This window comes from Delphinapterus leucas, chromosome 9, assembly GCF_059928025.1.
Source record: "Delphinapterus leucas isolate spDelLeu-1000000601 "Yukka" chromosome 9, BTC_Dleu_Yukka2, whole genome shotgun sequence".
Taxonomy (NCBI): domain Eukaryota; kingdom Metazoa; phylum Chordata; class Mammalia; order Artiodactyla; family Monodontidae; genus Delphinapterus; species Delphinapterus leucas.
The window spans coordinates 5,249,743-5,276,794 of NC_143137.1; the positions used below are offsets into that span (position 1 = coordinate 5,249,743).

At 38.4% G+C, this 27,052-nt stretch overlaps 1 protein-coding gene across 2 annotated transcripts in view; it reads right to left on the bottom strand.

The window, feature by feature from the left end:
- The window catches only part of GALNT11 (polypeptide N-acetylgalactosaminyltransferase 11), a 54,666-nt gene that overhangs the window by 13,497 nt on the left and 14,117 nt on the right, over positions 1-27,052 (bottom strand). For both annotated transcript variants that reach the window (XM_089917180.1, XM_022577254.3), the window contains exons 2-6: positions 18,933-19,265; positions 15,892-16,015; positions 14,011-14,177; positions 11,979-12,104; positions 9,273-9,522 (exon numbers count right to left, since the gene is read on the bottom strand). In XM_089917180.1, the coding sequence (XP_089773306.1) occupies positions 9,273-9,522; positions 11,979-12,104; positions 14,011-14,177; positions 15,892-16,015; positions 18,933-19,227 (962 nt within the window). In that variant the 5' untranslated portion in view covers positions 19,228-19,265. The remainder of the gene's footprint in view (positions 1-9,272; positions 9,523-11,978; positions 12,105-14,010; positions 14,178-15,891; positions 16,016-18,932; positions 19,266-27,052) is intronic.

Consider the following 27,052-nt stretch of genomic DNA (forward strand, 5'->3'; position numbering starts at 1 on the left):
TTTTTTTTTAATTTTTTCTTAATAATTTTACTAACTTTATTTTACTTTATCCTCTTTCTTTTTCTTTCTTTCTCTTTTCTTCCTTCCTTCCTTCCTTCCCTCCCTCCTTTAGACAACGAATTATCCCAAATTGAGGAGGTGGGCTTTGAGAGCAAGATTTATGATCTTTTCCCCTTTTCCTCTTTGTGTGAGTGTGTATGTGTATGCTTCTGTGTGAGATTTTGTCTGTATAGCTTTGCTTCCACCATTTGTCCTAAGGTTCTATCTGTCCGTTTTTTTTTAATAATTATTTTTTAATTTAATAACTTTATTATAGTTTATTTTATTTTACTTTATCTTCTTTCTTTTTTCCTTCCTTCCCTCCTTCCTTCCTTCCTCCCACCTTCCCTTCCTCCCTCCCTCCTTTCTTTCCTTCTTTCCTTTTCTTCTTTCTTTCTTCCTTCCCTCCTTTCCCTCTTTCTTTCTTTCTTTCTTTCCTTCCTTCCTTTCTTCCTTTCTTTCTTCTTACTTCTACTAATTCTTTCTCTCTACTTTTTCTCCCTTTTATTCTGAGCCATGTGGATGAAAGGCTCTTGGTGCTGCAGCTAGGAGTCAGTGCTGTGCCTCTGAGGTGGGAGAGCCAACTTCAGGACACTGGTCAACAACAGATCTCCCAGCTCCACATAATATCAAACGGCAAAAATCTCCCAGAGATCTCCATCTCAACACCAGCACCCAGCTTCACTCAACAACCAGCAAGCTACAGTGCTGGACACCTTATGCCAAACAACTAGCAAAACAGGAACGCAACCCCACCCATTAGCAGAGAGGCTGCCTAAAATCATAACTCCACAGACACCCCAAAACACACCACCAGACGTGGACCTGCCCACCAGAGAGACAAGATCCAGCCTCATCCACCAGAACACAGGCACTAGTCCCCTCCACCAAAAAGCCTACACAACCCACTGAACCAACCTTAGCCACTGGGGACAGACATCAAAAACAACGGGAACTACGAACCTGCAGCCTGCAAAAAGGAGACCCCAAACACAGTAAGATAAGCAAAATGAGAAGACAGAAAAACACACAGCAGATGAAGGAGCAAGATAAAAATGCACCAGACCTAACAAATGAAGAGGAAATAGGCAGTCTACCTGAAAAAGAATTCAGAATAATGATAGTAAAGATGATCCAAAATCTTGGAAATAGAATAGACAAAATGCAAGAAACATTTAACAAGGACCTACAAGAACTAAAGATGAAACAAACAATGATAAACAACACAATAAATGAAATGAAATGAAAAATACTCTAGATGGGATCAATAGCAGAATAACTGAGGCAGAAGAACGGATAAGTGACCTGGAAGATAAAATAGTGGATATAACTACTGCAGAGCAGAATAAAGAAAAAAGAATGAAAAGAACTGAGGACAGTCTCAGGGACCTCTGGGACAACATTAAACGCACCAACATTCGAATTATAGGGGTTCCAGAGGAAGAAGACAAAAAGAAAGGGACTGAGAAAATATTTGAAGAGATTATAGTTGAAAACTTCCCTAATATGGGAAAGGAAATAGTTAATCAAGTGCAGGAAGCACAGAGAGTCCCATACAGGATAAATCCAAGGAGAAATACGCCAAGACACATATTAATCAAACTGTCAAAAATTAAATACAAAGAAAGCATATTAAAAGCAGCAAGGGAAAAACAACAAATAACACACAAGGGAATCCCCATAAGGTTAACGGCTGATCTCTCAGCAGAAACCCTGCAAGCCAGAAGGGAGTGGCAGGACATACTGAAAGTGATGAAGGAGAAAAACCTGCAACCAAGATTACTCTACCCAGCAAGGATCTCATTCAGATTTGATGGAGAAATTAAAACCTTTACAGACAAGCAAAAGGTGAGAGAGTTCAGCACCACCAAACCAGCTTTACAACAAATGCTCAAGGATCTTCTCTAGGCAAGAAACACAAGAGAAGGAAAAGACCTACAATAATGAACACAAAACAATTTAGAAAATGGGAATAGGAACATACATATCGATAATTACCTTAAATGTAAATGGACTAAAAGCTCCCACCAAAAGACACCGATTGGCTGAATGGATACAAAAACAAGACCCATATATATGCTGTCTACAAGATACCCACTTCAGACCTAGAGACACATACAGACTGAAAGTAAGGGGATGGAAAAAGATATTCCATGCAAATGGAAGCCAAAAGAAAGCTGGAGTAGCAATTCTCATATCAGACAAAATAGACTTTAAAATAAAGACTATTAGAAGAGACAAAGAAGGACACTACATAATGATCAAGGGATCGATCCAAGAAGAAGATATAACAATTGTAAATATTTATGCACCCAACATAGGAGCACCTCAATACATTAGGCAAATACTAACAGCCATAAAAGGGGAAATCGACAGTAACACATTCATAGTAGGGGACTTTAACACCCCACTTTCACCAATGGACAGATCATCCAAAATGAAAATAAATAAGGAAACAATGTGATATGTATAGGACATTCCATCCAAAAACAACAGAATACACATTTTTCTCAAGTGCTCATGGAACATTCTCCAGGATAGATCATATCTTGGGTCACAAATCAAGCCTTGGTAAATTTAAGAAAACTGAAATTGTATCAAGTATCTTTTCCGACCACAACGCCATGAGACTAGATATCAGTTACAGGAAAAGATCTGTAAACAAAACAAACACATGGAGGCTAAACAATACACTGCTTAATAATGAAGTGATCACTGAAGAAATCAAAGAGGAAATTAAAAAATACCTAGAAACAAATGATAATGGAGACACGACGACCCAAAACCTATGGGATGCAGCAAAAGCAGCTCTAAGAGGGAAGTTTATAGCAATACAAGCCCACCTTAAGAAACAGGAAACATCTCGAATAAACAACCTAACCTTACACCTAAAGCAATCAGAGAAAGAAGAACAAAAAAACCCCAAAGTTAGCAGAAGGAAAGAAATAAAAAAAAATCAGATCAGAAATAAATGAAAAAGAAATGAAGGAAACAATAGCAAAGATCAATAAAACTAAAAGCTGGTTCTTTAAGAAGATAAACAAAATAGATAAACCATTAGCCAGACTCATCAAGAAAAAAAGGGAGAAGACTCAAATCAATAGAATTAGAAATGAAAAAGGAGAAGTAACAACTGACACTGCAGAAATACAAAGGATCATGAGAGGTTATTACAAGCAACTCTATACCAATAAAATGGACAACCTGGAAGAAATGGACAAATTCTTAGAAATGCACAACCTGCCAAGACTGAATCAGGAAGAAATAGAAAATATGAACAGACCAATCACAAGCACTGAAATTGAAACTGTGATTAAAAATCTTCCAATAAACAAAAGCCCAGGACCAGATGGCTTCACAGGTGAATTCTATCAAACATTTAGAGAAGAGCTAACACCTATCCTTCTCAAACTCTTCCAAAATATAGCAGAGGGAGGAACACTCCCAAATTCATTCTAGGAGGCCACCATCACCTTGATACCAAAACCAGACAAGGATGTCACAAAGAAAGAAAACTACAGGCCAGTATCACTGATGAACATAGATGCAAAAATCCTCAACAAAATACTGGCAAACAGAATCCAACAGCACATTAAAAGGATCATACACCATGATCAAGTGGGGTTTATTCCAGGAATGCAAGGATTCTTCAATATATGCAAATCAATCAATGTGATAAACCATATTAACAAACTGAAGGAGAAAAACCATATGATCATCTCAATAGATGCAGAGAAAGCTTTTGACAAAATTCAACACCCATTTATGATAAAAACCCTGCAGAAAGTAGGCATAGAGGGAACTTTCCTCAACATAATAAAGGCCGTATATGACAAAGCCACAGCCAACATCATCCTCAATGGTGAAAAACTGAAAGCATTTCCACTAAGATCAGGAACAAGACAAGGTTCCCACTCTCACCACTATTATTCAACATAGTTTTGGAAGTTTTAGCCACAGCAATCAGAGAAGAAAAGGAAATAAAAGGAATCCAAATTGGAAAAGAAGAAGTAAAGCTGTCACTGTTTGCAGATGACATGATACTATACATAGAGAATCCTAAAGATGCTTCCAGAAAACTACTAGAGCTAATCAATGAATTTGGTAAAGTTGCAGGATACAAAATTAATGCACAGAAATCTCTGGCATTCCTATACACTAATGATGAAAAATCTGAAAGTGAAATCAAGAAAACACTCCCATTTACCATTGCAACAAAAAGAATAAAATATCTAGGAATAAACCTACCAAAGGCGACAAAAGACCTGTATGCAGAAAATTATAAGACACTGATGAAAGAAATTAAAGGTGATACAAATAGATGGAGAGATATACCATGTTCTTGGATTGGAAGAATCAACATTGTGAAAATGACTCTACTACCCAAAGCAATCTACAGATTCAATGCAATCCCTATCAAACTACCACTGGCATTTTTCACAGAACTAGAACAAAAAATTTCACAATTTGTATGGAAACACAAAAGACCCCGAATAGCCAAAGCAATCTTGAGAACGAAAAACGGAGCTGGAGGAATCTGGCTCCCTGACTTCAGACTATACTACAAAGCTACAGTAATCAAGACAGTATGGTACTGGCACAAAAACAGAAAGATAGATCAATGGAACAGGATAGAAAGCCCAGAGATAAACCCACGCACATATAGTCACCTTATCTTTGATAAAGGTGGGAGGAATGTACAGTGGAGAAAGGACAGCCTCTTCAGTAAGTGGTGCTGGGAAAACTGGACAGGTACATGTAAAAGTATGGGATTAGATCACTTCCTAACACCATACACCAAAAAAAGCTCAAAATGGATTAAAGACCTAAATGTAAGGCCAGAAACTATCAAACTCTTAGAGGAAAACATAGGCAGAACACTCTATGGCATAAATCACAGCAAGATCCTTTTTGACCCACCTCCTAGAGAAATGGAAATAAAAACAAAAATAAACAAATGGGACCTAATGAAACTTCAAAGCTTTTGCACAGCGAAGGAAACCATAAACAAGACCAAAAGACAACCCTCAGAATGGGAGAAAATGTTTGCAAATGAAGCAACTGACAAAGGATTAATCTCCAAAATTTACAAGCAGCTCATGCAGCTCAATATCAAAAAAAAACCCAATCCATAAATGGGCAGAACACCTAAATAGACATTTCTCCAGAGATATACAGACTGCCAACAAACACATGAAAGAATGCTCAACATCATTAATCATTAGGGAAATGCAAATCAAAACTACAATGAGATATCATCTCACACCAGTCAGAATGGCCATAATCAAAGAATCTAGAAACAATAAATGCTGGAGAGGGTGTGAAGAAAAGGGAACACTCTTGCACTGCTGGTGGGACTGTGAATTGGTACAGCCACTATGGAGAACAGTATGAAGGTTCCTTAAAAAACTACAAATAGAACTACCATACGACCCAGCAATCCCACTACTGGGCATATACCCTGAGAAAACCATAATTCAAAAAGAGTCATGTACCAAAATGTTTATTGCAGCTCTATTTACAATAGCCTGGAGATAGAAACAACCTAAGTGCCCATCATTGGATGAATGGATAAAGAAGATGTGGCACATATATACAATGGAATATTACTCAGCCATAAAAAGAAACGAAATTGAGCTATCTGTAATGAGGTGGATAGACCTAGAGTCTGTCATACAGAGTGAAGTAAGTCAGAAAGAGAAAGACAAATACCGTATGCTAACACATATATATGGAATTTAAGAAAAAAGAAATGTCATGAAGAACCTAGGGGTAAGACAGGAATAAAGACGCAGACCTACCGGAGAACGGACTTGAGGATATGGGGAGGGGGAAGGGTGAGCTGTGACAAAGCGAGAGAGAGGCAGGGACATATATACACTACCAAACATAAGGTAGATGGCTAGTGGGAAGCAGCCACATAGCACAGGGATATCAGCTCGGTGCTTTGTGACCAATTGGAGGGGTGTGATAGGGAGGGTGGGAGGGAGTCGCAGGAGGGAAGAGATACGGGAACGTGTGTATATGTATAACTGATTCACTTTGTTACAAAGCAGAAACTAACACACCACTGTAAAGCAAGTATACCCCAATAAAGATGTTATAAAAAAATGACAATAAAAAAAGATATATCACAGTTTGTGGGATGCAGCTAAAGCCATGATTAGAAGAAAATTTATCATCTTAACTACATGTATTAGAAAAGAAAAAAGGCTGAAATTAAAAAAAATCTAAATATCCAACTCAAGAAGTTAGCAACCTTGATATAAAAGTGAAACAGCTTACAGCCCAAAGGGGAGAAAAAGTGGAAAAAAGGAGAAAGCGGTGCTCATAGCCTCACTGTTCAAGGAAGAACGTCAAATGATGCTCTCGAAAGTCAACAGAACGGGGCTTCCCTGGTGGCGCAGTGGTTGGGAATCCGCCTGCCAATGCAGAGGACATGGGTTCGAGCCCTGGTCCGGGAAGATCCCACATGACGCGGAGCAACTACGCCCGTGTGCCACAACTACTGAGCCTGCTACTCTGGAGCCTGCAAGCCACAACTGCTGAGCCTGCGTGCCACAACTACTGAAGCCCATGCACCTAGAGCCCGTGCTCTGCAACAAGAGAAGCCACCACAATGAGAAGCCCGTGCACCGCAGCGAGGAGTGGCCCCCGCTCATTGCAGCTAGAGAGAGCCCACGTGCAGCAACAAAGACCCAACGCAGCCAAAAAAAAAAAAAGTCAGCAGAACAAGAAACAGATTCTTTTTTTAAGTATCAAAAGTAACCAATACAGTAACTAAAAACTCATCCTACACAATAAAGGGAACATGGGAGTGATGTAAATGAGCTAAATCTTCATTTTTCCAACAGAGAGGTCTATAGTTGGTTTTATGTTGAAATGAGGACAATGCATATAATTTAGAGTTCAGGAAGTAAGAAATGGAAGAACAAAACTAAAAGTGGTTAAAAGAATTTGCCTCTGGGGAGGACTGAGAATGGGGAGGGAGGGTTAGAGCCAGCCACTTCTCATCCTAAGTTGTTCTATACTGTTTGACTTATTACTGTGAATATATGTTTTTGATTAAAAATATTAAAAATTAAACAATGAAAAACAAATACCCATGAAGATGATGAAACAGGCAAAAACTGGCCACTGCCCTATAACTACGAATGAGAACACATGTAACAACAGTCCAAGGAACTTCCTTGCACTGGCAAAGGGAAGCTGAAAATGGGGTCAGTGCTCCTGTCTGCCTCCAGTCACAGTATGTGAAGTCGTGGAGCCCAGAAACACAGAGCGACAGTCCCCAGGTGCAGCCCTGCTCTCCTGAGAGATGTGCTCCAGCATCTAACTCCCACCTGCAAGGCTGGGGAGCAGAAGGTAGAGACCCGCACTGAAAGCCCTGGTAGGAAGAAGGGTTACAAGCATGTGAAGACTAGAAGACAACTGAGAGCTGGGTGTGCTTTTTTCACGGACTTCACAAAGAACTGCAACAGGTTCTCTCACAAAGCCTGAGAACAGAAGACAACCCCTCCCTGCCAGGAGAGCAGCTCAGCCACCTGAGCTGGCCCAGCTCTCTATCAGCCTCCCCTCCAAGTCTGGTTCGGATGAAAGGGAGCTGGCAAGTACCCAAAGGCTAGCTGAGGAGCCAATGGCGTTCTAGTCGCCTGAGGTGTGGGGAAAACGTTATCAACTAAAGGTGAAGACAGGCATGCCTATGACTGGGCAGTTTCACTCCTGTAAGCTAGAAGCCATGAATAAGAATGCTGACAACAGCACCACTTGTAAGGTGGAGAAACGACTGAAAACAACCCAAATGCCCTGCCCACAGTAAACCGGATAAATGTTATGATACATCAGTATAACAGAATATTATGCAGCAATAAAAAGGAACCAACTATATAATGCAGCACAGAGGCTTTTAAAGCAATACTGACTAAAAGAAGACAGTGACGAGTCCCATGGCTTCATTTACATGAAGTCCAAGAGCAGGGAACTGGGCTACATTACATCATTTAGAAATCATACATAGGGGGTACAACTCTCCAGGAGAGCAGGGAAGTGATGAGTGGGTCAAGGTAATGACACCTCTAAGGACAAGGGCAGGGGCTGTGACCAGGGAGGGGTATACAGGGGGCATGTGGGTGCTATTTCTTGACCTGGTGGTACTTTCACAGTGTCCACACTATAGTCATTTATTAAATCACATGCATATATACATATATACTTTTTACATATGCTATTTTTTACAGTAAAAAAGTCTAAAAAAGGGACTTCCCTGGTAGTCCAGTGGTTAAGAATCCACCTTCCAGTGCAGGGGATGTGGGTTTGATCCCTGGTTGGGGAACTAAGATCCCACATGCCATGGGACAACTAAGCCCGCACACCACAACTACTGAGCCTGCATGCTCTAGAGCCGGTGCGCCACAACTAGAGAGCCTGCATGCCTCAACTACTGAGCCCACGCGCTCTGGAGCCTGTGTGCCACAACTAGAGAGCCTGCGTGCTGCAACTACTGAGCCCACATGCTCTGGAGCCCGCAAGCCGCAACGAAAAGACCCCACGTGCCGCAACTAAGACCCAATGCAGCCAAATAAATTAATAAATATTTTTTAAAAGCTGTATTAAAAAAAAAAGTTTAAAAGAAAGAGTAGGTCTAAGAACTTTAAAAAGTATAAATACAGACAAACGTCTCTGAAATCTACATGAGAAATTTAAAAGAAAACAAAAATAAGGAGAAATAACATATAAGAGATTTATAATATGAGAGAATATGGATGAAAATTGAAAATAATTCACATACGATGACTCAGTAATTGTACGAGTGGGAATCCATCCTAAAATCCTAATTATAGAAAAGGCTTATGTATTAAATGTTCTTCACAGTACCACTCACACTAGCAAAGAACTGAAGATGTGTTAACGACCAATGCAATAACCATGGTATGTGATATAAACAACACAGCACAGGGGGTCCTCCCAGGCTATCCTATGCAACAATTATCCCAGGATATTGTTGACTTCTTCTGCTTTTCTCACTAAGATATAAATTCTTGAGGGCCTGGACAACTTCTTATTCATAAATCTTTCCTTGGGACTTGGCAGAGTACGTAAAATTCGGTAAGCACTCAAAAATTTTTAACAAACAAGTTAAGCCAACACTTTTGCTTCCTGCAAAGAAAAAGGAATTAATCTTTGAGTATGTTTCCTCTTTCGGGAATTTTTCACACATACAGGAGAAATCTTACTTTATTGGTGCAGTAGCTCCGTCTGTTCCTCCGAGCTCAGAAAGGGGAACGAGGTCCCATTTGAAGTGCAGCCCCCAGTTGAATCCTCCCCGCACCACAGGGGACGAGCTGTAGGCCAGCGTGTCAGCACTGATGATGTCGATCACCGGGCACACCACCATTTGCCGGTCCTCCTGGATGGCAGCCAGCAGGGGCTGCAGCCACATCACATTCACCTCACAGTGGCTGTCCAGGAACACCAGGACTTCTCCTGGGGAGGCAAACAATAGGGGCCCTGAGAGCTGCACCGCACTCAAGTTAGGTATGGCCACCAGTTCAAGTCCTGATGCATTTACAGGCGTGAAAGGTAACTGCCACCCTTCCAGCCCAAACTATTAAACCGGTACTCAGAAGTCTGTCAGCCAGGAATTCTGTCTGAAGCGTCCTGCTATGATTGAAGAACATATGCAAACAATATGCACAACCTGTGAAAAAATTCACATATTCTCCTCAGTAAAAAGATTCAAAATCTCACAGGAACAATTCAGTTCTCTGGACAGCCAGGTATGGAGTGTGGTGCAAAGATAGTGGTCAGCTGTGCGTACTTTTAGTACAATTACTGTAATGGAAATATATATGTTTAGTATGTATTTCCCTGCCTTAGTAAACAGAGATTAGAGAACGTAACTCATTTTCACTGGTGACTCGGACACATGACCCCAGTTATTGATTATGGCTACAACACAGCGATTCTCAGGAGGGAGAGAAGCGTGCAGCCCTCTCATCACGTCAGCAACACAGCTCCCTTCTCCTTGGATTCACCACTTGACTGCCACGCACTCATTTCTTTTTCTTCCATTTCCCACCCTTCCTTTCTAATCCCCCCAATCTCATCAGCCACGGGATGCTCTTTTCTTCTAGTTAATAAAATTAAAATCATAAAGATTTTATCATGCATTTTTAACTCCTCTTGATAAACGTGAGGAGTGAGGGTTTCTTTGATAATCCCAAACTTCTTTGATAACTTAATGGTTATTCTGAACAGCTGAGAAACTAGAATCTCATCATCAGACAGCATTATTATTTTTCCAAACGTTTATCCATGAAATGTATTGATACAGATTTTACGTGAATTTCATATAGCACCGGATGCATCCTATTCCAATTAACAGTAGCAGAAATACCTCCAGCAAGAAAGTCCTCCAGGATGACAGTGACTTAGTCATGTCCTTCAAGGCCTCCTGTGAAGGACTTTATGAGGATGTAAAGAGCATACAGCTCACCATACGTCATTTAGTACAGAAAGGCAGAATGTTCAACCTGTACACTATTCAAGTGAAGTGAGGTCAATTCAATCAAGTTTCCTCTGAGGAGAAAATGTATAATAGCTTTTTTTAATTCGAAAAATGTTACTTTTTCAATTAAAGACAATTTAACTAAATGAAGTAAGATAATAACAGTCACATCGAACCTGACATTGATTTCCCAAAAACTGGCTTATTTTTTGACAGATCCTAAACTATATTTGAACAAGGACCAACAGATCATAAAGAAAAAAACTAAATGACTGGGCTTCCCTGGTGGCGCAGTGGTTGGGAGTCCGCCTGCCGATGCGGGGGACGCGGGTTCATGCCCCAGTCCGGGAAGATCCCGCATGCCGCGGAGCGGCTGGGCCCATGGGCCGTGGCCGCTGGGCCTGCGGGCCGTGGCCGCTGGGCCTGCGCGTCCGGAGCCTGTGCTCCGCAACGGGAGGGGCCGTGGCAGTGGGAGGCCCGCGTACCGCAAAAAAAAAAAAAACAAAAACAAAAACTAAATGACTATTGTTACCTGAAAAACAATAAACTCTCAGTAACAATATACTATAACAGTACGATGTTCTGTGACATAATCTTGCCATTCCCTACCAATACCCCACAATTTTCTATCTCGTGCCTTCAATATGTCAAAACTAGACTCTAAAGAAGAAAACTCGCCTTGAACTCAATCTGCATATGACTGCAGAATGGATGGAGGGGAGCTACTTCTCATTTTTTGTTAATTGCTCCTGTTCACTGCAGGTTTAAGAGAAAGGAGGGAAGAAGAAAGATTCTAAAAATGAAGTCACAGCTAAACCCAGCGAATGGGACAGTGGGTATACAAGGAGGGGCGGTGGCAGAAAGCAGTGCCAACCACTTAAACCCCAGTGACTGGTTATCTTGAGGAGAGCAGTATATGGGAAGGTAGGAGATTTTTTTCACTACTGGGGAATGTCCCCACAAAGATCTGGAATTTTAAAATTACCTTGATTATTTTTGCCATATCCAGGCATCACCTGCAGTATTAGATACCTAATATTTTTAAACAAATTCATTTGTTTTAACTGAAATAAATGTATTTTAAAAGGGAAAAATTTTTATCAAGATCATAAATGAAAATTAGGATCACCAACCTTCCATAGAGGTAACCGTAAAAAGAAATACATTTGAATCGATATAATGTAACTGAAGAAAAACCAGAAAGGCAGACCACTGAGGACTCCAGAGTTCACCTCCTTGGAGCCTGTGCTTTGGGACAACCGGGTTGGAGTTATGGAAAGGCCTTTCCCAAACTGAACAAGCCTCACCTTTCCTGCTGGCAGTGCCCACTAAAGACACCACTTTTCAGAGCCTGACGCAGGAACAGGAGGGCAGGAGACTCAGAGCCCTCATCGCTCAACACCCACCAAGAAAGGCCAGCGGGAAGCTCTACCTGTTGCGTGGGCTGCTCCGATCATTCTTCCTCGAATCAATCCCTCACGTTTTGTGTTTCTTATCACTTTAATCTTTCCAGGGAGGTATTTTTGGATGTATTCATCTAGTTCTCCTTTCACATCATCTGAAAATGAGGAGTCGCACAACTGTTCAAACCACGAGACATATGCACAGACATTTTGCAGCTTCTCTAGAGTCGTGGCTGGCACTTGAGACAACAAATTTTTAGGCAAATATAGAATCTTCTTCTGCTTTATTTTAAAAGAAGATCATAGCTTATCTTGGAAGGAAGAAAATGAGGGTTAAGAGTTGGAACACTAGCCTAAAGGAATAGTTACTTAAGTTATAGACTTATCTGTATTTCCATAGCAACTAACACAACGCTTTACATAAAGAATGTTTGAAATGAGTATCTTGAGTGAATGAACGTGTGGCTGACTGCATATAAATCATATTTAAAACAAAATGATACGTAAATATCTTCTGTTTCAAAGTGATTTAATTCAGTCCTACTCCATTTCAGAATAGTTGAGAAACAACTTCTATTTCCCTACCAAGAATTATATAACAGCAGCAGTAGATACATTCTTTTATTAATTTAGCACCTTCCATGGGCACTAAATATTTTTTATAAATTCTAGCTCATTTACCTTTAAATTTCATAATAACTTCAAAGATCATATAAGATAATTAAATAAATAATTCTTTCTATAGTTAGTATATAAACCATTGTAAATGATCATGAATTTTCCCTTTTAGAAAAAATACCAGCAAAATGAAAAATACAGGTTTACTTAAAAAAAAAATTCAACACCATAAATTCTAGAATTATACTACTTAGCCAATCTTCTACTTGGTCCAGACTCAAATTCTTGGTTTTTTTAATCATTCATTTTTGAAATTAAATTTTTTTCTATTTCTCCTATGAGATTTCAATAGTTACCAAGGTTTGAGAATTTTGCACCCATTGGTCTCAGTGTACATTTCCTCATTTTGTATACTTAAGTATACTTGCATACCAATTCTGTTGTCGATATATAAGAGATGCTTAATAAACCCTTGAGTTGTGAAAAAATATGTAATTGACATACAATTTATCAGTGTATCTCTGCAGGTTACTGTAATGGAAATAGCAGAAGGCTTGGAGTTATGTAGACCAGGGGTCTAATTTCAACTCTACCACTTAACAGCTACAGGATCTTGAGCAAATTACTTAATATTTCCTCCTCTGTAAAATGGGGATACAACCTCTCTCACAAGGTTGAGGACAGCCCTCCATCCTGCTGTGTGTACATGAAATCACTTTTAGGAAGAGTCTATGTTGAATTAAATAAGGGTCTGAAGTATGTACTGAATCATAAAATACTGGCCTTCAGAGATCATCTAAGAGCTATCAGAATGCAATCCACCTTATCTAGAGACAGCTGATATAACAGACTGATGAGATAAACGTAAGCCAAAGCATTATGTCTAGTTAAAAAAGCCAATCTCAAAACGTCACATACTGTATGATTCTGTTTATATAACAACCTTGAAGGGGTGATGGAGCAGTGCAGTCTGTACCTTGACTGCAGTGGTGGTTACAGAAATCTACTCATGGGATAAAATGACAAATAACTGTACACACATATTGTACCAATGTTAAATTCTGGGTTTTGATACTGTACTATAATGATGTAAGATGTAACCAATGGAGGAAACTGGGTGAAGGGGTACACAGGACCTCTTCGTAACTTACTGTCTATCTGTAGTTATTTCAAAATAAAAATACTCTTTTAAAAAGGTAAGCCAAGGGAAAAATTTCAAGGGCCAAATTTCGGTAGCACAGTTTGAAAACAGATTACAAAGACAGTGCAGTTTCTTTGAAATTACCCTATAATCAGGCATTTAATTGTGGTTGGCTCTGTTGCAATTGCGTGCATGAGGGTCCTCCTATCCACTAACTACTGAATGGTCAGCTCTGCTGATGTGGTCAGCACGACAGTGAACAACTGCATAGATCCCACATTGCCAATTACAATAGTCCTTACCGAAGTCACTGTCATCGTCCACGAGGATAATTTCGTGAAGAAGCCGGGCTGGTGTGCGGTCTACGACGCTGTGCACGGTCCGGAGCAAGGCAGAAAAGGCTTCGTTGTAGAAACAAATAACAACACTAGCGACTGGCAGATCCGTCGGGTAAGACCTGTCTTTACATCTGTGAAGACGAATATGGGAAAATTCTGACATTTTAAAAGCTCAAATGTTTTAGGTTATTATTCACTAAACATTAACTGTCCCCTTGTTCGGCCTCTTCCTTACATTATTAACAATTTTTTAAAAAGCATTTAAGATAACAATGTGTTTTCTTTTCTTTTTTTTTTTTTTTAACATCTTTATTGGAGTATAATTGCTTTACAATGGTGTGCTAGTTTCTGCTTTATAACAAAGTGAATCAGTTATACATATACATATGTTCCCATATCTCCTCCCTCTTGCGTCTCCCTCCCTCACACCCTCCCTATCCCACCCCACTAGGTGGTCACAAAGCACCGAGCTGATCTCCCTGTGCTATGCAGCTGCTTCCCACTAGCTATCCATTTTACGTTTGGTAGTATATATATGTCCATGCCACTCTCTCGCTTTGTCACAGCTTACCCTTCCCCCTCCCCATCACAATGTGTTTTCTTATTCAAGAGTTTTACATTTGTTAATGATTTCTCCCTCCAGTACCTGCAACTCCATTTATTTTTAGGTCAACGTTTTAAAAACTTGAATTTTTTTTTCTTTTTTGGTACATAAAAATGTTTTTACTAAAATCACTGCAAGTTTTTAATGCAGTACTCATAAGCTGATGTTCAGTTTCTTCTCCTCAAAGAGGTTTCAAAAGGAAATAATGGAAATGTGAAATTCTGTATTTGAAAATTTTATTTTTTGCCCAATAACAGAAAAAGATTTGAGTAAACTATGATATATATCAGGATAATGGAAGAGCTTCCATGTAAGCAACTATTTGATAAAAAGGATTAAGTGGCTTTAAGCAGCCACAAGAAAAAACCCCACTAACTTAAACAATAAAATCTGGTATTCCATGCTCTTCTGCATGGCATACAAAGCCTTCCAATGTCTGGGCCCTGCCCACCTCCAGTTTCTTGCCATTCCTCCACTACAGGCAAAGTGAACTGTTTCAGTCCCTTGGACAAATAGTATAATTTTATGCCTCGATCTGTTCCCTATATAGGGGAAAACCTTCCCTTACATCACTGCTCAGTCATCACCCTCTATGAAGCCTTCCCTGGTCATTCTGGTTTGGAGGACCCCATTTCACCAACTCCTATCACAGCCCTCATTCTTGTGGTACTGCAATTACTCACTTCTTTATCTACCTCCCCAGCTAGACTCTAAGCCCTGTGAACCGAGAGACTATGTCTTATTTTGTTTATTTCCAGGGCCTAATAGAGAGTCCAGCAAACACAAAAGGTGCTGAAACAGATCTGTGGAATGATCGCCTTGATTGACCATATGAATGAAAAGCCTTTGAAGAAACAAAAATAATGAAAACAAAAAAGTGAGATGATGAGTAGAATTCTTCACTGATATTAATTCCTTTTCGCCATGAATCCAATAAACAAACATTTAAAATAAACTTATGCTTGGAAGGTTATTTAATTATATGCAGGTAGCACCTCCCTCCTTTTTCCCACATGATTTTAAATTTCAAAAGAGACACAGCAAGCTCTAGAACTTTGTCAGTACAATCTCAGACCATGTGGCTTCAAGCACAGTATGAGTGGAAATCTGTCTTAGGTTTTCTAGTATCCTGAATAATAAGCCTAATTGCAAAATATTAACGCCATCCCCATGGCTTATTATGCTGGCACTAAAAACACTGTGTTACTAAAGTGATTAGCAGAAACCAATAAGGAACATACGCTGCATTCCTTGTATCTGGCACATCTCTATGGTAGCCCAAGCGGTTACTAATAAGCATATTGAAGGCATGTTTCTGATACCCCAAGTCTCTCAACTCCTGATCACGTTCATTAAAAATCATACCTGCAAAAGAGTGACGTCACAGTCAGTACATTAAATCTGGAAAGGAATGCTACAGTTACTGTTATATTATGATCTTAACTTCTTATAACCAGGTAATAGCCATGTTTCTCAAATCTAGTTTGTCTCCATTTTCAAAAAAGTAAATTGAGGTTTAAGTCAAATTTTTATCAGTTTAGCTCAAAAAGCAAGTGTACCTTAACCATAAATGACACCTGCTCACTAGCCATAATCTTAAGAATATTTTCAAGAGAAAAACTTACCTATGACCAAGAAAAAAAGAGACTTAATGATGATTTTTCCATAAAACCAATAGGTTATAGAACCCCATATGGACCTCAACAGGCCCCAATTAATGCAAGGTTGTTTTTGGTTTTGTTAATTTTTGTCTAAAAAAAAAAAATTTTTTTTTTTTTAATAGCAAGTTTTTATATGAACTCCTCCCCTAAAAAAATTATACTACTGATAAACCTTTCTATAAAGTCTCTGGTCAGGAAAGTCCTCCACAGATCTAATCATTAGATCATTATAATTTAACATCTTTGCTCTAATATTGCCAGAAATCTCACCTTTACCAAGAACAATAAAGCCTCCTCTTGCTTTCTCTTTCCCACATAAAACCTTTAGCCTCTCCTCACAGAATGACTTCCTTGTAACAGCATTTCTCAAAATCTGGTCATGGAAAACTAATTCCACTGGACATTAATAGATGTTAGAAAGAAAAAAAAGATTTCACGGTCAAATAATTCAGGAAAAGATTGGATTTTAAAAGTCAAGTAAGGGAATTCCCTGGCGGTCCAGTGGTTAGGCCCCAGCACTTTCACTGCCGGGGCCCAGATTCGAGTTGAGCAGGTTTCTTTTTTTTTTTTTTTTTAAAGAATATTGTTTTATGGATTCCCAGATGTGAGGGGATGAAATACAGAATGCAGTGCTTCCCCAATTATCTTATTTATCCCTATGATTTCTTCTTAGGGTTTTATAGTCTTTGATCCATTCTGAGTTAATTTAATATGACATGAGGTAAGGGTTCAACTTCATTCCTTTGCATGGGGGTATCTATCTGTCCCAGCACCACTGGTTGAAAAGACCATTCTTCCCACATTAACTGCTCTTGGCACCCTTTCTGAACATCAACTGACCACAGATGTTACTTGTCCTCAGGTATTACTGACCGTAGATGCTACTTGACCACAGATGTCACAGAGTATATTTTCAGACTCTCAGTCTATCCTTTGATCTACTGATGCATATCTATTCTTAGGCCAGTATCACACTGTCAGGACGTTCTGAAACAGAGAAGTGTGTGTTCTCCAGCTTTGTTCTTGTTCAAGACTGTTCCCGCTATTCAGAGCCCCTTGCAATTCCTTATCAATTGTAGAATCAGATTTTCCATCTTTTCAACAAAGGCCATGGGGATTTTGATAAGGTTTACATTCAATCTGTGGGTTGCTTTGGGTGGTACTGACATCTTAACAGTATTTAGCATTCCATCCATGAACCTCTTTCCATTTATTTAGGTCCAGTTTTATTTCTTTCAATAGTGCTGTGTAGTTTTCAGTGTACAAATCTTAGACCTCCTTGGCTATATTATTCTTAAGTACTTTATTCTTTCTGATTCCATTGTAAATGGGATTGTTCCCTTAATTTTACTTTTGGACTGTTTATTGCTAGTGTCCAGAAATACAACTGGTTTTGGTGTGTTGATCTTGTACCCTGTAACTTTGCTGAATTCATTTATTCGCTATCATATTTTTTGTGATCTTTAGGATCTTTTATAAAGAATTTAGTTGTTCAGGTAGGTAATTTGGGTTTGCCACTTCAAATATCTACAATTCCCTCACTACTTCTTTCACAGGCAAACAAAGTCCATTTTGAATGGACCCAATGTTACTTCTTTATAAAAGTTTTACAAAAATTACTATAAACAAAAAAACTAGAAATTTTCCCATTAATGCTTTTAAAATGTCCAAATGGCTGTTTGAAAAAGATTAGAAGGTATATTTTATGAAAACTAAAGTAAGTAATAGCCTCCATTTCCTCATATAATTTTAAATATGTTCAACCTCCTGTATTAGGAAGTGATTAAATCCTAGGAACTGATTTTATTCTTTGAAACTATGATGAAGTGAAAAAAAAATCTGTTTTAACATTTCCTTTATATTCTGTGGACCTTTCAATCTCTCAGAATCTCTTACTATATGCTTTTACTCTTAAATTACTTATTATTTGACGTGTCAATGAAGATCAAAGTTCTTTTTTAAGTTTTAAAGACAAAGTTTTAAAGGGCTCATTTATCCCTTAAAATAAGATTTGCTGAAACCAGGATTCTAGAATTACAGTATTCAGAGTCTTGCTTCCAAATATAATTTTTGAAGAATAAAAAAGTTTCTATTTTATAAACTCCTATATTTAATAAATATATTCTGGCACCTGAATAATTCTTATAAGTAGAAATCTTATTAGATATAAGTAATCTCAATTTATTTCTAAACTCAATGGTTTATGTTCTGTTTTAATTAACTCTGCCTTTCAAAATATGTTAAATACAGTCACTCTTGAACCATTACTTTCCCTTATTAACTAATGCTAGCAATTATAATCCTTCCCCATAGGTTCCATTTTCTCTCTAGCCACTTACTTTTTCATTCTTTCTTTTCTTTTTTTTTTTCCTATTCTGGACCTCATTAGCTTCTCCCAAGTCCTCATAAAATACTGAAGTCAGAACTGGACAAAACAGAATATAACTCCCTACTGAGTCTGCAAAAACCATATGACCTCAGCTAGTTCATGAACGAAATAAATCAGTGCAGAAAAAATGTCACATTTCTAATTCTCTGAACAATACATGATTTTAAGAACAGTTAAACTTCCAATGATAAAATACTTTGACATGCTGCTAACAAAAATCAAATACACTTACCCAGTTCAGAAGAGAATTTCATGTTGCCTCTTTCCAGATCTTCAATTTGATTCTCTATCACATCATCAATTTTGTTTGCTTTGAACTGTGATTCTAACACTTGACTTGGACCTCGAGTGAAACGGGGATAAAATTTTTTGGGGAATGGTCCATGGGGCCCAGACCCCTTGATGGGCACATTCTTAAGTGGCTGAGTCACTTCACTGAAGTTGAAATAAACAAAAAGCAAAACCGTCCAGGCTGCAGATGTAAAAAGGCATCCATAACAGAAATATCGAACTGTGACACTTCCCATTATAGACCTAGCATAGCTGAAGGGCCATTTTCAGTTTCCTAAAAGAGAAAGATTAATATGTTAGACACAACAAGACACTTCTAAATCAACTACCAAGTTTATGTTCAGTTTTCCAACCTACCAAATAGCACTTTTAAACAATTTACTTAGGACCCCTATGCATACCATTAACCAACAGCCAAATATAAGAAGATATATATATGGATAGCACTGAATAAAAAAATAAAGGGATTCAACAATTAAAACCACAAGCCAATGTGTTAGTACTCAGAAAAGTAACGGCAGCAAGATAGCTGACTTATTCATTTGCCCATGTTAATGATACTTCTTCACCTTTGTTCTGGATTGCTTTCAGTATGCTAATTTTTTTTCAGGTTCTAACTTCTCATAAGGAAAATACAAGTACTACATGCGTCATGATAGTACATCTAAGGTCCCTTCTAATTGTAAAATTATAAGACTAAATCTTTTAATCCAAGGATATTAAAATCTGTTATTAAAAATAAGCAACTTGAAAAAACAGACTCACTTTCCGATCAAAGACTAAACCTGCCCTAATGTCCACTCTAGATTCAACAGTTACATTTCAAATTTATAACTGAAAGAGTTCAAATAATTATATTTTCCCTCTCCTTATGATGTCTTCTAAACAATATGGCATCGAACAGCAGTTTTTTCCTAAGCTTTCTGATAATATCTGGTCTTCATGGAGGCCTCACACAACCTCCTGAGGAATTCTTTGTAAAGAGCCCAATGCACCTATAAAATAGTTTCACTGAACACGAGGGCAGAGAAACCCTATTTAAGTAGTGTATATACAGAAGAAATCTACAAAGCAATACTACTTATCCATTACTTATTTCTATAGTATGAAATAATTTAAAAAATAATATTATCATGCCTCCCAAATCAGGACAAAGCAAATCAACATCAGTAAGCTCCAATTCAAAAATTAAGCTGTTTTGGGCTTCCCTGGTGGCACAGTGGTTAAGAATCTGCCTGCCAATGCAGGGGACATGGGTTTGAGCGCTGGTCCAGGAAGATCCCACATGCTGCGGAGCAACTAAGCCCGTGCGCCACAACTACTGAGCCTGCGCTCTAGAGCCTGCGAGCCACAACTACTGAAGCCCGTGTGCCTAGAACCCATGTTCTGCAACAAAGAGAAGCCACCGCAATGAGAAGCCCAGGCACCACAATGAAGAGTAGCCCCCGCTCGCCGCAACTAGAGAAAGCCTGCGCGCAGCAACAAAGACCCAACGCAGCCAAAATAAATAAACAAAATAAATAACAACAAACAAAATAAAAGTTAAAAAAAATTAAGCTGTTTTGTACAGTTATGCTGTAAGCCCAGAAGACAGTAAATAGCTCAATTTCTTAACGATCTGCCAACCAAGAACTATTAGATATTTCACTACCTGTCAATTCAAAAGCTCAAAAAAGAAAGAAACCACCACCACCACCATCCAAACAAACAAAAACTCCCACTACAGTAATACCAAAGGGAAATGACTACAGCACAAAAGGAAAGTCAGGTAACAATGAAAGTGCTGTCATGTCAGCTGTTAGCACTTTTAAAATTAAAGACATGCACAGAAAAAGAACTTTATTTGGAAGTAGAAGAAAATGTTGAATGGAGGATTCAAAACAAATGAGAAATTAAAAGTTGCAACTTTGCAATAGAAATGTTGCAGAAATACAGACTAAGAAACATTTAGGTGAAACATTAGATTTCAACTAAAACAGGCATTATAACTTCCTAAAATATTTGCTTGGGGGTAGGAAAAAAACAAGCAAACAAACAACATCGAAAACAAAAGCACTAATTCCTCAAAAGGCCATGAAATTCTTCAGTTCAAGACATTGCACAGGCTGCACTGATGCCATAAAGAACTGTGCATCTGAGGAGCCAATCGCTTCTTCAACTATCTAAGAAGATTTATATTTAGATTTTTTTCCTCAAAACACTCCAGGCCTTCCCAGTTCAACCTGGCCTCCTTGACCCTGAACGCAGAATGGACCAAGAGAGAAAGTGAGCCAATCCCTTCTCCAATCACAAGAAGCCAGACGATGCTATTCAAGGGCTACTCCATCAAGCAGCTCTGGAAGACAGGTGGACAATGACACTTCGTTCACATCTTTCTTCTTTATCCCAAATCCCACCACCATGTTGGGTGATGTCCAGAATCCCTCCAAACCCTAGGTTCTAAGTGTCTTGATTCATGTCCCTCCTACAACCTTCACCCACATTCTACTTAAGGGACCCTGCCCCTACCCTTGATTTTATCATCATCCACAACTGATCGACAAACCTCTTAAATAGTAAATGAAACCCTCACTCTCTGAGCACAATCCTGACTCCCCAGCTGTGTTGTTCTTACCCACACTAGCACCTGTCCCCTGGTATCCGCCTGGTTGGCTTCCAGAGCCCCCGTGTATACCAAAACCCACAGATGCTCAAGTCCCTTACTGGCCCTCTTTATCCATGGGTTTCACACCCAGGAATTCAACCAACCACAGATGGCAATTTCTGTCCGCGGTTGGTTGAATCCACAGATTCAAAACCTGTGAAATACGGAGGGCAAACTGTATTATTTATTGAAAAAACCCCACGTATAAGTGGACCCAAGCACTTTAAACCCCTGTTTTTCAAGGGTCACCTGCACTACTATTATTAGTTACTCTTCAATCTCACTGCAGGCACTCAACCTTTCCCTTCTCTCAAAGCTTATACTTTGTTTCTGTCCCCAGCCACATATCCCTTAAGGACTTTACTTCTTTCCCTACCCAGTTTTGAACACGATGTTGGATAATATTAGAAAGTGGTAAGTGCTAAGGAGAAAAAACAAAGCAGGGAAGAGTGATATGAAGTGGAAAAGGGTATGTGAAATTTTAGGCAGATGGCTAGGGAAGGCCTCACCGAGAAGGTGATATTTAGACAAGGCCTGAAGGAAATAAAGTAGTGAGTACTGCAAATATCTGGGGAAGAGCTGTAGAGCAAAAGCAAATGCCCTCAAGAACTGGGGTCAGTTTGCATCCTATAGACCACATGCTGTGATCACAAGACAACTAAGCTGAAAACCAATCAATGACAAAAAGATAACCAGAAAACTCAAAAAATGTCTAAATGGAAATTAGAAGCTATTTAGAACTAAACAGTTGAAAATGCTACTTTTTGAAACTTGTGAGATACAGCAAAAGCTAAATTTATAGCCTGGGATGCTAATGTTAGAAAATACAGACCACAAACAATGAATTCAGAAAAACAGAATAAGCCCAACAAAAGTAAAAGAAGGAAACAAAAACAGTTACATCAGGAATTAACAGGAAATGAAAGTGAGACAAGGTAATAACAAAGCCAAAAGTTGGTTCTTTAAAAGATCAATAAAATTAACAAAGCACTGGCAAGACTAATCAAGAAAAAAAGAGAGGAAAAAAAAAAGATAAAAAGAGAGAAAGCAGGAATAAATAATACCAAAAATGAAAAAGAGAACATAAATATAGATGTGGATTAAAAATAAAAGCACTGTTCATAAATTTAAGTGGAATGGATAAATTCCTAGAAAAATGTAAATGCACAACTAAGACTGGAAAATCAGGAAACTGGGATGGCTGTACCAGTCCTTTTGAATATTAAACCATTTCTAGACAGTTTTACAAGTGAGTTCTATCAGACATGTGAGGAACAGAAGAATAGTCTCATACGACTGCCTCCAAAGAACAGAAAAAGAGGGAATGTGCTCTTGTCTCACTTCCTGAGGCTATTATCATCCTGGTAACAAAACAGGGGCAGTATGAGGAAGGAATATTAAAGACAATCTCTGACAGATTATGAAAATCTTAAAGAGAACACTAAAACTGAAACAAATAATGTTTTAAAAAATGAATACATATGAACAAGTTATATTTACTTCAGGAATACCAGGCTGGTTCAATATTTGAAAACCTATTATTATCTACCTTAAAAAAAACTAAAGGAAAAAATGCATATGATTTGGTCAGTGGAGGTTATAAAGAGCTTATTAAAATTCAACACTCAATTCTTAGCAACTAGGAATAGGGAAATCCTTAATCTGACCAAGAGCATCTCTAAATATCTCTTACAGCAAAAATGATACTCAACGGTGAAATGATGAAGTCATTTTCTTTAAAAACAGGGACAAGATTAGGATGCCCACCATAAATATAATATTGAAGGCAACAGTTCCAAAATACAGGAGTCCCTAGAGTGTTTATTACAAATGCAGATTCCTGGGGCTCTGTGCCAGATGCACTAAACAAGAATTTGCAGAGGTAGCGCTAAGCAGTCTACAGCTTTAACAAGCTTCCACAGTTAATAGGTTACCTATGACGCAGAGACAGATTGGGAACCAAACAACAGATAATAAAAAGACAAGATTAAGTTCTAATCCCATTCTGTCACATACTGGCTATGCAACTTTGGAAAAATTACCAAATTTTCTTAGCCTCATTTTCATCAACTGTATTCCAAGTTAACAATACTGTCTATCTTACTAGATACTTAGAATTAAATGAAATACTTAGAATTATGTAAGATAATATTTGTAAAGCATCAGGCACAATGGTTAGCACACAAACACTGATTTGCACGGGACCAAGATAATCTCCATAAAAACCGTGGCTACCTTTTGTGGCTGTTTCTTTGCTCACTGTACTCCCTTCACTTAGCACAATAAATGGCACATAGAAGATGCTGAAAAATATCTACAGAATGAAAGAATATAGGACAAATTCAACACATGTTAACTTTTTCCTCCTCATTAGGTCTAAATTTAAAACATAATATTAAACGTATTTGGGACCATCTGTTCCTTACAATGACCTACAAGTCCCTAATAGTCTGACTATATCTCCGACTACTTCCCTCCTCATTTATTTCATCCTAGAAACTGGTCTCCTTATACGTCGCTAAATGTATTAGGGATTATGCGTTGGTTCTTCCCTCTGCCTAGAATACTTTTCACCCCAGCTAAGTTCACCTCTATTGAATCTTTGCTCAAATATTACCTTCTCAACAAAGTTCCATCTAGACTACCATATTTAAAACTGCAACTCAACTGCCAAACACCAGCACTTCCCATCTTCCCTACTCCATGCAGCTTACCACCTTCTTACATACTACATTAACTCCTTGTTCATTACATTTATTATTTATTATCTATCTCCCCCCCGCTGCTAGAATGTAGGCTTCATCAGAGCAAGTTTTTTGTCTGTTTTATTTCCTACAGTATCCCCTGAACTTATAACAAAATCTGGCACATAGTAAACATTTAATAAATATTTATTGAAATTAAAGAAAAAATTACTGTAATATGGTTACCAATATGCTTGTAAAATACGGGATTTCAAAACAAATGTTTAGTATCCTGTTTGAGCCAAGCAATACCTTAATGCTACACGTGGAGATCATGACTACTTTATGTCAACAACAGTATGACAACTGGGCAGGACAATAGCCATAATTATTATTAGAAAAGGTACAAAAACCAACAGGCTCTCACTGTCCAATTTCACAAATTAAATAAAGCTCTTTATGATAAAACAGGAGGCTACTTTACATTTTGTTCACTGCATGATGTTAGGCTACCTCTTGGCTGCCAGCACTTACGGGCAAAATGAAAAAGTTTTATCCTGAAGACCTCTCCCATAAGATTTGGCCAACTCTGTCCAGATTCTTCACGGAACACCCCCAGCTCATCCTCTCCACAACAGCTCAACATCAAGAGTCCTTGCCCTGAACTGTAAAATGTATTAACTTTCAACAATCCTATCAGGTAAAAATTATTATTTTTTTCAAGCCATATTATGGTAATTTTTTTAGAGAAATTGTTTTATGTAGTGAATCATTATACTAAATTAAGGAACCTATAAAAATGAGAGGAATTTACAAAATCAGGTCATTTTTTAAATATAATTACTCATAAATCTTCAGAAGCAAAAGACTTCAGAAGTCCTTTAGACACAGGTCAAGAAGTTAACAACCAACTATAAAAAAAGTGGAAACCAATCAGATGCCTGTTATATAATAAAGTAACAGGTCCCTGACTGCTTAAGAAATTAAAACATCCAAACAAAAATCAAAAGGCTGAAAATTTAATCTAATCTATGCTAACAAATAATGAACCCAGCATCTACACAATAAAGTCTTTTTGCTTCGTACTGTTTGCCATTCTTTCTATATACCCATGGCTTCAACATCCAAGACTTGAAAGCCTTTAAAAGGAGGGTCAAAGCAAATATTTAAGGTTAGTTAATACAAAACAACTAGTAACCAAACACTTTCAATCATAAACTTAAATAGTTAATAAAGCGAAAACTTCAGCAGTTAGATATCAATGTAATATATTTTTTAAAACTTAAATGAATAAAAGACTAACCACCTGTTTACATGAATTTGCAGTGAGACAAGATGGTATGGTTTCATGTTTTCTCTAGCCATGGTCTGGGAGCTGCTCAGGAACAGGTGCCTTGTAAGCTAAGAGTCAGGGTTTTGCCAGGGAGGTACAGGAGAAGAAGAATGCGGAAAGGTATATGCAATGTGCTGATTAGAATGAGAAACCACAGATTTAAGCCAGACAAGGAGAAATGAGAGGATAAGGAAGAATGAAGCAGGATGAAAAAATGTGGATGGGCCAATGATCAGAGATTCCGGTGTGGCTGAATGATTGCTGGAGTTATGTTACCAAAGAGAGTGACCTGGAAAGACTGAATGTTGTGGTTGGAAAATGAGACGCCAACACTCAGATTCTGGAGAGGTACAGTTAACAACAGAAGAATCCTTTCCAGATACGCGGACTGGAGATATACCAATGAACAATTTGCCTATAGTACAACCATTGTTATACTTCCTACAAGCAAACCCCCTTAAGAATAGGTTCATTCCCATCTTTCCAAACCCATTATGTTTAGCACAGTATCTAGTGTTAACAATTAACAAATAACTATATAATTTTTAAGGTGTATTTCTGTTCCAAAAGAAGTTACAGGACACTGTTTAGATTCTGTGCAACAAGAAATCTTAGACAAGAGTATAATATGTAAGCAGAGCACATCCTGGGAAATCAATGTTTACTCTGAAGGAAGAGGAGGAGAGGAGGAAGACAGCTAAGCAGTTTACATAGACAGGTTCATTGTCATTTTTTTTATTGAACTATAACTGACTTACAATATTATATTAATCTCAGGTATACAACAGAGTGATTCGGTATTTTTATACCTTACAAAATGATCACCACGATAAGTTATCATCTGTCACCACAAAGTTATTACAACATTATTGACTATATTTCTTACGCTGTACATTGCATCCCTGTGACTTATTTATTTTACAACTGGAAGTCTGTACCTCTTAATTTCCTTACCTATTTCATGCATTCCCCCACCCCCCATCCTCTCTGGCAATTACCAGTTTTTCTGTATCTATGAGTCTGTTTCTGTTTTATGTCTGTTTGTTTTCTTTCTTTCTTTTTTTTTTTTTTTTTTTTGCGGTACACGGGCCTCTCACTGTTGTGGCCTCTCCCGTCGCGGAGCACAGGCTCCAGACGCGCAGGCTCAGCGGCCATGGCTCACAGGCCCAGCCGCTCCGCGGCATGTGGGATCTTCCCGGACTGGGGCACGAACCCGCGTCCCCTGCATCGGCAGGCGGACTCCCAACCACTGCGCCACCAGGGAAGCCCTGTTTTCTTTTTTAGATTCCACATATAAGTGAAATCTTTGACTTATTTCACTTAGCATAATACCCTCTAGGTCCATCCACGTTGTCACAAACAGCAAGGTTCCATTGTTTTTTAATAGCTGAATAACATTC